The 13,633-nt window shown below is 39.4% G+C and overlaps 1 protein-coding gene across 3 annotated transcripts in view; it reads left to right on the top strand.

Annotated features, from left to right (window-relative positions):
• LOC122560911 (transmembrane channel-like protein 7) overlaps nt 1–13,633 on the top strand; it is a 99,830-nt gene that overhangs the window by 36,096 nt on the left and 50,101 nt on the right. For all 3 annotated transcript variants that reach the window (XM_043712161.1, XM_043712162.1, XM_043712160.1), the window contains 2 exons: nt 1,823–1,905; nt 10,646–10,791. In XM_043712161.1, the coding sequence (XP_043568096.1) occupies nt 1,823–1,905; nt 10,646–10,791 (229 nt within the window). The remainder of the gene's footprint in view (nt 1–1,822; nt 1,906–10,645; nt 10,792–13,633) is intronic.

Genomic DNA, 13,633 nt, shown 5'->3' with positions numbered 1-13,633 from the left:
TGGACCAAAGGGCCTGTTTCCATGACCCTAACCAAGCACATTAGTGGGTCAAATAATTTTTCTGTGTAATTGATTCTTCTTTGGTCACTATTGCTAAGTTTAGTTTTTAATTCTGGCATTTATTAATTTAATTTAAATTCCACCACAGTATCTGATGTCAGGATTACGAGACCAATGATGTTACCACATCACCATTTCCCCAGCTAATGTGCTTTCTTTGCTTTAGGTTGAAATCTATATGAATGCCCCAATCCAAAAATTCTTAGTATTTTCACTTTCACGTTTTTCTTCCTTTTCTCTGATGCAAGCACAGAAAAATCATTTTTGAAGCTGAAGGTTGTTTTGAAATAATGGATAGGGTTATGCTTATTGTGGATGTTTCTAAAAAGTATTGTATATACAGGGTGCCCCACTACATCTGCAGGTCCAGTATCTGCGATTTCAATTACCTATGGTTTACTGTGGCCCGAACATATTATAGGGAATATAATATCTATGCCCCTCATGATTTTATACATCTTCTGAAACCAAGAACCAGGGGTCTGCCAGGAAGGTACGTTTCTCATTTAAATGAATGGGGTCACTTCTATCTGCCGTTTCAGGCTTCCGTAGTAGGTCTTGGAATGTATACCCGCGGATCTGGGGGGGGACAAATGTACTCGAATAATAGTCAATCTCATGTAAAAGTAGACCTCCTATTTTTGGCCAAATAACTTGGAATCTTCCATATATCTCGTGTAAAGCTCGACCCTAGTTCTTCACAGATAACAAAGATTAGTCAGTGTGCCTGCCATCACATCCGGCTTCAGCTTTCCAGTCTGCTGGCTGTTCTGCTCTGCTCACAGTCTTCCAGTCCGCTGGCTGTTGAATTCCGTTCCGGGTTTTCAGAATTACTATAATTCATTGTTTTGTTTCTTTATTTGTTTGGAGATCAGTTAGGCTTCTGCTAACAATACAGTATGAATTTTGATGGGCATGAATTTCAGCCCCTCAAAATTAGTATTCACGTAATGATCAACCCCATAAATTTAACCTTAAAAAGTAGTCAAAACATTCAACTATTACTTGAGTACATATGGTAGATTTTTTCAAAGGTTTTTTTTGTTCCTTATGAGATGTTGTCATCCCAGGCTAGGTCTGAAACAACCAGAAGCAGAAATGTTTTGAGAAACTCAACAGATCTGGCAGAATCTATGAACAGAAAACAGCATTAATGTTTTGAGTCCAGTTACCCTTCATTTTTTTCAAACTGTTAACTGTTTTCTCTTCACAGATATTGTCAGACCTGCTGAGTTTCTCCAAACAGGATAACATCCGATAAGCAATAAAAAAACCTTTGAAAAAATCTACCATATGTACTCGAGTAATAGTCGAATTTTTGACTATTTTTTAAGGTTAAATTTATGGGGTTGACCATTACATGAATACTAATTTTGAGGGTCTGAAATTCATGCCCCTCAAAATTCATACTGTCTGAATGTGGTGAGCTGCCCTCTTGATTTGGTGCTCCGTCGTTGTCATCGGAACAAAATTCTGTAAAAAAAAATCTAGTTCCTTTCCTATTTCCTGACTTCATAGAGTTGGCCAAAAAATCTAAGCATATAACGCTAGGGTCCAAAAGTAATTAGTACATTTCTTGAGTTGTTACACAATTTGATTTTATTAATTTTCCTCTCTGAGGAAGCATCTTGCCTTGTGGTGTTCACTTTCTTTGATACCTCTATGTGTTCTTAAGTACAAATTGTTGCAATTAACAATATTCCTTGGTGAAGTTTGGCCTTTCATTGGAAATCTTACCTTTTATTATGTTTCTTTTTCATAGCTCAAGAGTGCACAGTGTATGAACAGCCTAAAACCAAGCTTGTCCTTTTCTATAGTTATGTGATTAATCTTTTCTCAGGAACAGTAAGTATTTTCAGATAGTTGTATGGTAGAAGTTTAGAAATGTCTTGAGAATGTAATTAGCCAAAGTTATCCTAACTTCCATAAGATATGGGAGGAGAATTAAGCCAGTCAGCCCACTGAGTCTGACTGGCCGTTTGATCATGGCTGGTAATGATGCTCAATCCCATTCTCCGGACTTCTCCCTATAAACCTTACTAATTAAAAACCTGTCTTGCTCCGTGTTGAAGACTCTCAAAGACGTGGTCTCCACAGCCTTCTGGAGCAATGAGTTCCACAGATTCGCCAACTTTGGGTTGAAAAGGTTCCTCCTCATGTCAGTTCTAAAGGATCGTCCTTTCTCTGTGAGGCTCTGACCTTGGTTTCCAGTCTCTCCTGCTAGTGGAAACATCTTCTCCACTTGCTCTGTATCCAGGCCTGTCAATATTCTATACGTTTCGATGAGAAGCCCTCTTATCCTTCTAAACTCCGTCAAGAACTGACAACAGCTACTCATATGACAGGGCCTTCATTCCCGAGATAATTCTTGTAAACCTTCTCTAGACCCCTCTCAAGGCCAGTACATCTGTTCTCAGTTAAAGGACCCAAAACTACTCCCAGTACAGAGGAACCTCGATTATCTGGCATTCGATTATCCGGCATTCGATTATCCGAATATTGGATTATCAGGCAAGATTGCAAGGTCCTGATGCTTGGCTAAACAATATTATCTGGCATTCGATTATCTGGAATTCGATTAACCAAACAAAATACTCCCTGCCCGTGTCCTTCGGATTATTGAGGTTCCTCTGTATTCCAAATGCGATCTGTCCAAAACCTAATACAGCATCAGCAGCATATCACTGCTCTTGTATTGTATCCCCTGGAAATGAATGCTAACATTACATTTGCCTCAGTGATTTTTGAGAAGATTTATAGCTCATGTTGAGGTTCTGGATATAAGTTAGCTCGCTGAGCTGGAAGGTTTGTTTTCAGACATTTTTTCATACTAGGTAACATCATCAGTGAGAGTCTCTGGTGAAGTGCTGGTGGTATGTCCCGCCTCTCTCTTTATAGCTCTTGGTTTCTCTCACTGATGATATTACCAAGTATGGTGACGAAACATCTGAAAACAAGCCTTCAAGCTCAGTGAAATAACTTACATATTTATTGCATTTGCTTTCCTAACTGCCTGCTGAACTTGCTTGTTAACCTTAAGGGAATCCTAAACTAGGAGTCCCAGTCCTTTTGTGTTTGACTTCTGAAGCCTTTCCCTATTTAGAAAATAGTCTGCCCTTCTATTCCTCTGACTGAAATGCATAACCTCTCACTTTCCTACTTTGCATTCTATCTGCCACTTCTTTGTACCTTCTCCCAGCTTGCCAAGTCCTTCTGCAACCTACCTCCTTCGTCAGCACTGCCTAACCTTCCACTATCTTTATGTCATCTGCAGACTTAATGCCCTCAGCTCCTTTTTCCAGATTGTTCAAGTGTAACGTGAATAAAGTCATAGAGTCAGTGTCATACAGCATGGTAATAGACCATTCAGTCCAACTAGTCCACGCTGACCATGTTCCCAAACTAAACTAGTCCCACTTGCCTGATCCTGGCCCATATCCTTCCAAACCTTTCCTATTCTTCTACTTATCCAAATATCTTTTAAATGTTGTAACTGTACCTGCATCCATCATTTCCTCTAGCAGTTCAGTCCACACACAAATCACTCTGTGTAAAAAAGGTTGCCCCTCATGTCATTGTCACCTGATTTTGAACTCCCACCCAAGGAAAGGACCCTTGCTATTCACCTTATCTATACCCCTTATGATTTTATAAATGTCTAAGGTCACCACTCACCTTCCTGTGATCCAGTGAAAGACATTGCAGCCCATCCAGCTTATTTTTGTAACTCAAGCCTTCCATTCCCGGCAACATTCTGGTAAATATTTTCTGAACTTTCTCCAATTTAATAATATCCTTCCTGTAGCAGGGCGACCAGAACTATACACAGTACTCCAGTAGAGGCATCAACAACGTCCTGTACAACCTCAACATGTTCGTTGTGGTCCCAAAATGAGCCCTTGTGGAACTCCACAATTGATCAGCTGCAATCATGAAAATGACCTTTTTATCCCTATTCTATGCCGTCTGTGAATCAGCCAATCCTGTCTTGTTTAGCAGGGTCCTGTGTAGTACCTTGTCAAAAGCCTTCTGAAAATCCAAATAGATGATGTCCACTGACTGTCCTTTGTCTATTCATCTCATTACAATTATAATTATAATAATTATAATTATTATGAAACAATCTGGTACTGACAATTTATTTTTAAAAGCATAAAATCTAATTTCTCCAGATTTAATGATTGTAGGGAAAAATATCAAAGAGGAGTCTTGAGTTCTATGTTCAGTAGTACAAGTGATCTTTATTCAAAGCTCTATTAGCGCACATGTGGAAGATGCCAGAAACCACTCCGAATCTGGCTTTCAGGTGGGACCCAGTTGCCGTCTTAATTACAGCTTAGACACTCTAACTTTCCCCAGATGAATACAACATTTTTATATCATTCGCATTATAGTAATTGCATGCAACATTGATGTCATTGTTAACCATATCCCCCTACAGGGGGAGACAATGGTCTGATGGTATTATTGCTGGACCGTTAATCCAGAATCCCAAATAATGTTCTGGGGACTTGAGTTTGAATCCCGTCATGACAGATGGTGAGATTTGAATTCAATAAAAATCTGGAATTAAGAGTATAATGATGACCATGAACTCATTGTCAGAAAAACACATCTCGTTCACTAATGTCCTTTAGGGAAGGAAACTGCCTTCCTTACCTGATCTGGCCTATGTGTGACTCCAGACCTACAGCAATGTGGTTGACTTTTAATTGCTCTCTGGGCAGTTAGGGATGGGCAATAAATGCTGCCTAGCCAGCGCTGCTCTCATCCTGTGAATGAAGAAAGAATCTGTACATCCAACCCAGTAAACACGCAATCAATGATGGATAACACTATGGACAGCACCAGGTCCTCCTGTAATCTCATGCTGTCTACTAGATACCTCCATCATCTGTCTTTGGGATTTTACAATGCTTCTGATAGTTATACTACTCCCCAAACATTTGCCAGCTACGCTCCATTATTTGCTAATAACCTTAACACTTGCTTGTCACTAAAAAGTCTTCCAAATTCTCTAATAACTTTATTATGGAAGATAAGGAAGAATATTAATTTCTTCCAATAGCTAAAAAGTCTTTAAAAGCAATTCTAATATAAAGTTAGAATTAGGTTTATTGTCACATGTACAAAAGTACATGAACACAGTGAAGTGTACTTCAGTAAGGCATTTGATAAGGTTCCACACGGTAGACTATTGCACAAAATACGGAGTTTTGATCAGAAATTGGCTAGCTGAAAGAAGACAAAGGGTGGTGGTTGATTGGAAATGTTCATCCTGGAGCTTAGTTACTAGTGCTGTGCTGCAAGGATCTGTTTTGGGGCCATTGCTGTTTGTCATTTATATAAATGATCTGGATGTGGGTGTAGAAGGATGGATTAGTAAGTTTGCAGATGACGCTAAGTTGTGGCTAGTGCCGAAGGATGTTGTGGGTTACAGAGGGACATAGATAAGATGCAGAGCTGGGCTGAGAAGTGGCAAATAGAGTTTAATGTGGAAAAGTGTGAGGTAGTTCATTTTGGAAGAAGTAACAGGAATGCAGAGTACTAGGCTAATGGTAAAATTCTTGGCAGTGTAGATGAACAGAGAGATCTTGGTGTCCAGGTGCATAGATCCCTGAAAGTTATCCCCCAGTTCGATTGGGTTATTAAGAAGGGACATGGTGTGTAAGCATTTATTGGTAGGGGGATTGAGTTTTGGAACCACGTGGTCATGCTGCACCTGTTCAAAACTCTGGTGTGGCTGCTCTTGGAGTATTGAGTCCAGTTCTGGTCACCTCATAGGAAGGATGTGGAAACTTTGGAAAGGGTTCAGAGGAGATTTACTAGGATGTTGCCTGGTATGGAAGGAAGGTCTTACGAGGAAAGGCTGAGGGAACTGAGGCTGTTTTCGTTGGGAGAGAAGAAAGTTGAGAGGTGACTTAATCAAGACATATATGATAATCAGTGGGTCACCTAGGGTGGACAGTGAGAGCCTTTTTCCTTGAATGGTGAAGGCTAACATGAGGGGACATGACTTTAAATTGAGGGGTGATAGATTTCTTTACCTAGAGTAGTAGGGGCGTCAACAGCCTGCCTGCAACAGTAGTAGACTCGCTGATGACAAGGGCATTTAAATGGGCATTGGACATACATATGTTGAGAGTGTAGTGCTGGAAAAGCACAGCAGGTCAGACAGCATCCGAGGACCTGGAGAATCAACGTTTCGGGCATAAGTCCTTGAAGGACTTTGCTGATGAAGGGCTTATGCCTGAAACGTCAATTCTCCTGCTCCTTGGATGCTGCCTGATCTGCTGTGCTTTTCCAGCACTACACTCTCACAGTCCAAAGATGTGCAGGGTCAGGTGAATTGGCCATACTAAATAACCCGTAGTGTTAGGTATGGGGTAAATGTAGGGGTATGGGTGGGTTTCGCTTCGGCGGCTCGGTGTGGACTTGTTGGGCCGAAGGGCCTGTTTCCACACTGTAATCTAATCTAATCTAATCTAATCTGAACCTTTCATCAGAACTGGCCTCCACTCTATCACAGATCTTCTCATTTAATATTTATGCACTCCTCCTTCCCATGCACTCCTCCTCAGCATTCGACTGTCTTAAAAAACTCTTTAATCTCCAATTCACAGAACTATAGAAGCATATAAAACAAAAGGGTCCCTTTGGCCAACCAGTTCTGCATGGACAAAAGCTACTCTAAATCTATATTAGTTGCACTTTCCCGCAATTAGCCTGAAGGGCTTTTGCCCGAAACATTGATTCTCCTGCTCCTCAGATGCTGCCTGACCTGCTGTGCTTTTCCAGCAACACATTCTTGACACTGTCATTTCAAGTGCTCATCCAAATACATTTTAAAGGATATGAGTTTTTCCACCTCAACTACACCACCCCAACCTTGCATTCCAGATTCCCAACATTCTTCAAGTCAAATCTCCTCAAACCTCCGGCTTTTCATTTTAAACGTATGCCCCCCGACCTCCCTTGTTAGTTGTTCTTCAACTAAAAGGAATTGTTGCTTTCCAAGCACCCTGTCTATACTTCTCATAATCATATACATCTCTATCAGATTTCTCTGTTCTAAAGAAAACAGTTATAAGACCAGTTCGGTTCTGAGAGCTCAATATCTTGAAACATAAACAATTTCTTGACAAATATACTACACAACATGCTAAATTTTTCAAGAGTTATTTGGTATTATATCCAAGAAAGGGGCATACAATTGGGCCAAATTGGTCATTGACCTGAAACGTTAATCCTGCTTCTGACTCCACAAGTTCTGCCAGTGTATTCTGCTGAACATTTCCAGCACTTATAAACATAGAAAATAGGATGAGTAGGCCATTTGAGTCTGCTCTACTATTCAGTACAAACATGTATAATCATCCAACTCAGTATCTTGTTCCCACTTTCTCCCCATGTTGTTTGCTCCCTTTAGCCGGAAAAACTGACCCTGACTCATTCTTGAAAACATTTAATATTTTGGCCTCAACTCAACCACTTCCCCCAATCCCATGCACTTTAATTTTACATGCTGATCTCTTATGTGGGACCAGAGCAAAACCCTTCTGAAAGTCCAAGTAAAATACATCCACTGGTTTCTTGTTATCAACTCTTGTATCCTTGAAAAATTCCAGTAGATTTGTCAAGTGTGATTTCTCTTTTATAAATCCATGCTGACTGTCCAATTCTGTCATTGTTTTCTCTGCTATTAAATATTTTACAATGGGCTCTGGCATATTTCCCTGTACCAATGTCATGCTAACTGGTCTATAATTCCCTATTTTGTTCTACTTTTTTTTTAAACAGTGGGGTTACATTGGCCATCCTACAATCAATAAGAACTGTTCCTACAGAATCTTGGAAGATGACTACCAATGCATCCACTATTTCTAAGGCCACTTTCTTAATATTCTAGGATGTAGATTATTGGGCCCAAGTCATTTATTGATTTTTAATCATATCAACTTCCCAACATAATCTCTTTATTAATACTGATTTTCCTTCATTTACTCCATCTAGTGTTTCCTACATTGTTGAAATGTTATTTGTGTTCCCCTTTGTGAGGAGAGAACCAAAATATGTATGTAATTGGTCTGCCATCTTTTGTTCTCCAATATAACCTCCCGTGTTTTTGACTATTAGGGACCTAGATTTATCTTAACTGATCTTTTTCTCTTCATGTACCTATAGAAGCTTTTAACTATCAGTTTGCATGTTCCCTGCATGCTTGCTCTTGTACTAAATTTTCCCTTCTAATTAATTCCTTTGCCATTTTTTTGCTAAAACCTGAAATGTTCCCAATTCTCAGGTCTTTGCTTTGGTTTTGGCCCAATTGTATGCCCCTTTCTTGGATATAATACCATCCCGAGTTTCCCTGTTAGCTGTGGTTGTGCCACCTTTTCCATTTCACTTTTGTGTCAGATTGGAATGAATAGTTGTTGTAGTTCCTCCATATACTCTTTAAATGCTTTTCATTGCCTACCTATTATTATTCCTTTAAGTAGCATTTGCCAGTTTATCATTGCCAGCTCCAGCCTCATACGGGTTGGTGACGATTTGCCACGGCAGATTCACCGCCGATGATTAGCCACTGCCGGTTCGCCACCAGCGTTTCTCCACTGGGGTCATTTGACCTCTGGAGACTATTCGCCACCAGAAATATATATCTGTACTGATTATTTTCCCTCCCGTTTGTTCTTTCATACTTCTCAGTCCCTTTTATTTATACAACTACATACTACATATTGATTAAAAAAAAAAGAGGTAAAGTAAATATCATTTTATTGGTTTATATATAAAAATGAGTTACAAATTTTAACCAGGAAAAGGAAATATATTTTAAAAATTTTTATAATGGCAGTAAAATCTCACATTAATATTAAACAATGAAATTTCAGTTCATTTGATAGTTATGCGCTATTCCTCTAAGATATTCCAAACAATCTCTTTCACAGTATTCAAGAACAATTTTTTTTATTCTATCGTCTGCATCTCGATACTTTTTGAGCTTTATTTGTGGTGGGTAACCTGCTATCAGCTGTTCCATATATAAATCACGCCCCTTTTGCATTTTCATTAATGTTCCAATACATTTCCATATGGTTGGGTGGTGACCTCCGAGTTCAAAAGGAATTCTCCGATGAGCGGCTTCAGCGTGATTATTTGTGCGATCTTCATTGTTTATTGTTGTCTCATAGACCGACCACATATCATGGGGAAACAAAAGTGCCCTTCGGCTACTGCCACGTCTGTTGTAGAGTTGTTACTGAAACAATGCAAACACTACCTTAACCAATATAACCACAATTTTATATACCACCAATATTCAAAATATATGACTTACTTGCGATGGCGAATCATCTTCAGTGGCCAATGGGCGGTGGCTAAGCATCCTTGATGGTCAAAGGGCAGTGGCTAATTGTTGGCGGCGAATCTGCTGTGGCGAATGGTCCCATCCCGCCTCATACAGTTGTAGTTTTCTTTAAATTCCAGATTCTAGTGTCAGAATCAACTACGTCACAATCCATCTTTCTGATTACACAGAAACCAGTCTCAGACGGCCTGTTCTTTAAGAAACAGAAATTGCTGGAGAAACTCAGCAGGTCTAGTAGCGTCTGTGAAGAGAAAACAGAATTAACGTTTCAAGTCTAGTGACTCTTGCTCGGAATTGAATTATCGTCAACTCTGATTTCTCTCCACAGATGTTGCCAGACCTGCTGAGTTTCTCCAGCAATTTCTGTTTTTGCGGTGTTTCAGATTTCCAGCATCTGCAGTTCTTTGTTTTATTATGTTGGCCTGTTTTCTAGTTGGTCCTTTACTATATTGATCCTCAAAATCATCCTGTACACACTCCAGGAATTCCTCTTTTACAGTATTGTTACTGATTTGATTTGCCCAATATATATCTAGATTGAAGATCAAAATTATAGAAATACCTTCATTGCTTTGTCTCTAATTTCCTGTCCATTACCTACCTCAACATTACCGCCACTGTTTGGGAGTCTGTATACAGCTGCCATTATTGCTATCTGGCTCTCGGTGAATCTAAGCTTGACCTATGCAGATTTCACTTCACCAGTATTGTTAATATGCTTCCTTTTTAATATGATTTCCTCTTTAACCGGATATGCTACCTCACTTCTTTTTTTCCTGTTTTGTCTATCCTTCTCAAAAATTAAATACTCCTGCTTTTCTATTTTCCATCCTTGCTCGCTATGCAGTCATGTCATCCCAACGATAAAAAAGTATTTAAATCAATTCATCCACTTCATCACAATTGCTCCATGCACAGTTTTTGTTTACATTTGAAATTTCAAACACCTGATGTATTTTACTTTTGCAAGAAATTATTTGGTATTATACAACTTAACATTGTGAAGTAAAAATAGTTTTAAAGTATTTGCTATCAGAGAGACCATGTAAAATGCCTTCCTAATTTGTGTAGCTCATCACTGCACCTCCCAATTCCACATGAAACTGTAAGTGCTACATTTGAAATGCATAATTGAGGCATAAGCTTTTTTGTTTCTATGAATGGCCTGTTTTTGAGTATCTCTTCTCCATTTATTGTTTATTTTCTGCTTTTTTTTAGGGATTTTTGGAGCAGACATATCTATTTTATGGATTTTATAGAATTGATCATTTGAGTTCTGACCATTTTCACTATAACCTATCACTTGCATACTTCATGGCAACCTGCTTCTATATCCTACTGAGTTTATTCTGGGTAGTGAAAAGGTAATTGTTTCAGTTCCTCTTCCAGCTCTAAATTTGATATTCAATCCTTGTGTAAAATAGCAATCTGCATTGTACTCCCAGGTGTTCAATTTTTAAGTAATATCCTTTAGAAGTCCTGACCTTTGGCATTACTATTTACTTTCAACTGTTTTCTTAATCTTCTATTTTCTTGTTTACAGGTAGGTGACTTAGTTAAATGATGATTTGTTTTACATTACCTTGGAGTAACCCTTCCTCAATTTGACCATATTTAAATTAATCAGTTTAGTAAGTGTGATGGAATCTTTTGGGTATTTGCTTTTTAATAACCGGATAATTTAGAATAAAATAGATTTTCCTCTTCTAACTGCCATAAGTTGCCTAGTATCTATAGTAAAGTAATAAGCCCTGTGCATGTAACGATCAACCATTATGCAAAAGTTAAACACGAAATAGGAGCAAGAGTAGACTATACAACCCATCAAGGCTGCTGTGCCATTCAACAAAGTCATGGATGATTTTGCGCTTTAGCTCCATTTTGCCAATGGATCCCACATCCCTTGAGTCCCTGAGAGATCAGAAATCTAACTATCCGAGACTTAAATATTTTCAACAAGGAGACGCCACAATCCTTTGGGCTGAGCATTTCAAAGTTTCACAACTCTTTCAGTGAAGATGTTTCTCCTCATCTCAGTCTTAAATGTTCAGCTGTTTCCCCTGAGTTAGATACCTGACCAGCAGAAACAATCTCTAGCATCAATATCTTGTACATCTTAATGAATATTATTCTGAAAATAAATAACTAACATTTTTATAAAGCATATTGCAGAAAACTCTATGTAAAAATGGAATTGGATAGAACAGTTTAATCTCTTGATCAGTTGCAGTAGAATTTCTGCACAATATATAATGTATAATCAGATTGCATTTTCCATTTAAGTAACAGTATTCAAAATTAAATATTTTATAGTCCTGCCCTTTTCCAATTTGATTGGAGTTGAAATTTAGCAGTTTGACTATATTTTGCCAGCTGCAAATATTATTTTAAATGTCAGTTTTCAACACATGCTTATTACTCCTCTACTTTTATGGGCCAGTTGCCCCCCAGGTGCCAGGGCTTGTGATGTCTCTGATTGTGTTTTTGGGATCCTTGAGGGGGGGTAGCCCCAGGTCGTGATCCACGTCAGCACCAACAACCTAGGCAGGAGGAAAGGTGAGGAGCTAAGGCAGAAATTCAGGGAGCTAGGATGGAAGCTTAGAGCTAGAACAAACTGTTGTTACTGCTCCTCGATGCTGCCTGAACTGCTGTGCTTTTCCTGCACCACTAATCCAGAATCTTGTTTCCTGCATCTGCAGTCATTGTTTTTACCTAGTTGTTATCTCTAGTTTGTTGCCCTTGGCAATTATGATGCAATTAGGCAAAATTTAGGAGGCATAGGATGGGTAAGGAAACTGCAGGGGATGGGCACAATTGAAATGTGGAGCTTATTCAAGGAACAGCTACTGGGGGTCCTTGATAAGTATATATCTATCAGGCATGGAGGTAGTTGTCGAGAGAGGGAGTCATGGTTTACTAAAGAAGTTGAAGCTCTTGTCAAGTGAAAGAAGTAGGCTTATGTGAGGATAAGGCATAAGAGCTCAGTTAGGGGGCTTGAGAATTATAAGTTAGCCAGAAAAGATGTAAAGTGAGGACTAAGAAGAGCCAGGAGGGGACATGAGAAGTTGGTGGATAGGATCAAGGAAAACCCTAAAGCTTTCTCTAGGTATATCAGGAATAAAAGAATGGCTAGAGTAAGATGAGGGCCAATCAAAGATAGTAGTGGGAGGTTGTGTGTGGAATGTGAGGACATAGGAGAAGCGCTTAATGAATACTTTTCGTCAGTATTCACATTGGAAAAGGGCAATGTTAGTGAAAGTATGGTGATGTAGGCTTCAAGATTAGATGGGATTGAGGTTCACAAAGAGGAGGTTTCAACAATTTTTGAAGATCTGAAAATAAATAAGACCCCTGGGCTGGATGGGATTTATCCTCAGATTCTCTGGAAAGCCAGGGAGGAGATTGCAGACCCTTTGGCTTTGATCTTTATGTCATCATTGTCGGCAGGAGTAGGGCCAGAAGACTGGAGGACAGCAAATGTTGTTCCCTTGTTTAAGAAGGGGAGTCAGGACAACTTCAGTAATTATAGACCAGTGAACCTTACTTCAGTTGTGGGTAAGGTGTTGGAAAAGGATTATAAGAGGTAGGATTTATAATCATCTGGAAAGGAATAATTTGATTGGGGTAGTCAGCACGGTTTTATGAAGGGTAGGTCGTGCCTCATTAACATAACTGAGTTCTCTGAGAAGTTGACAAAACAGGTGGATGAAAGTAAAGCGGTTGATGTGGTGCATATGAACTTCAGTAAAGCATTTGATAAGGTTCCACATGGTAGGCTATTGCAGAAAATATGGAGACATGGGATTGAGGGTGATTTAGTGGTTTGGATCAGATATTGACTAGCTGAAAGAAGACAGAAGGTGGTGGTTGATGAGAAATGTTCATCCTGGAGCTCAGTTACCAGTGGTTGCTGCAAGGATCTGTTTTGGGCCACTGCTATTTGTCATTTTTACAAATGATCTGGATGGGGGCGTAAAAGGATGGGTTAGTACATTTGCGGAAGATACTAAAGTAGGCAGGGTTGTGGTTGGTAGTGTAGCTTTCAGTGTCCATATGCATAAATCCCTGAAAGTTGCCACCCATGTTGATAGGGTTGTTAAGAAAGCACATGGTGTGTCGGCGTTTATTGGTGGTGGTGGAGGATGAGTTTCGGAGCCACGAGGTCATGCTTCAGCTGTACAAAACACTTGTAAGGCCGCACCTGGA

The sequence above is a fragment of the Chiloscyllium plagiosum genome, chromosome 21, assembly GCF_004010195.1.
Source record: "Chiloscyllium plagiosum isolate BGI_BamShark_2017 chromosome 21, ASM401019v2, whole genome shotgun sequence".
NCBI classification, from domain to species: domain Eukaryota; kingdom Metazoa; phylum Chordata; class Chondrichthyes; order Orectolobiformes; family Hemiscylliidae; genus Chiloscyllium; species Chiloscyllium plagiosum.
Note: the sequence above shows the minus strand (reverse complement) of the source record. Positions and strands in the feature narration are given on the sequence as shown.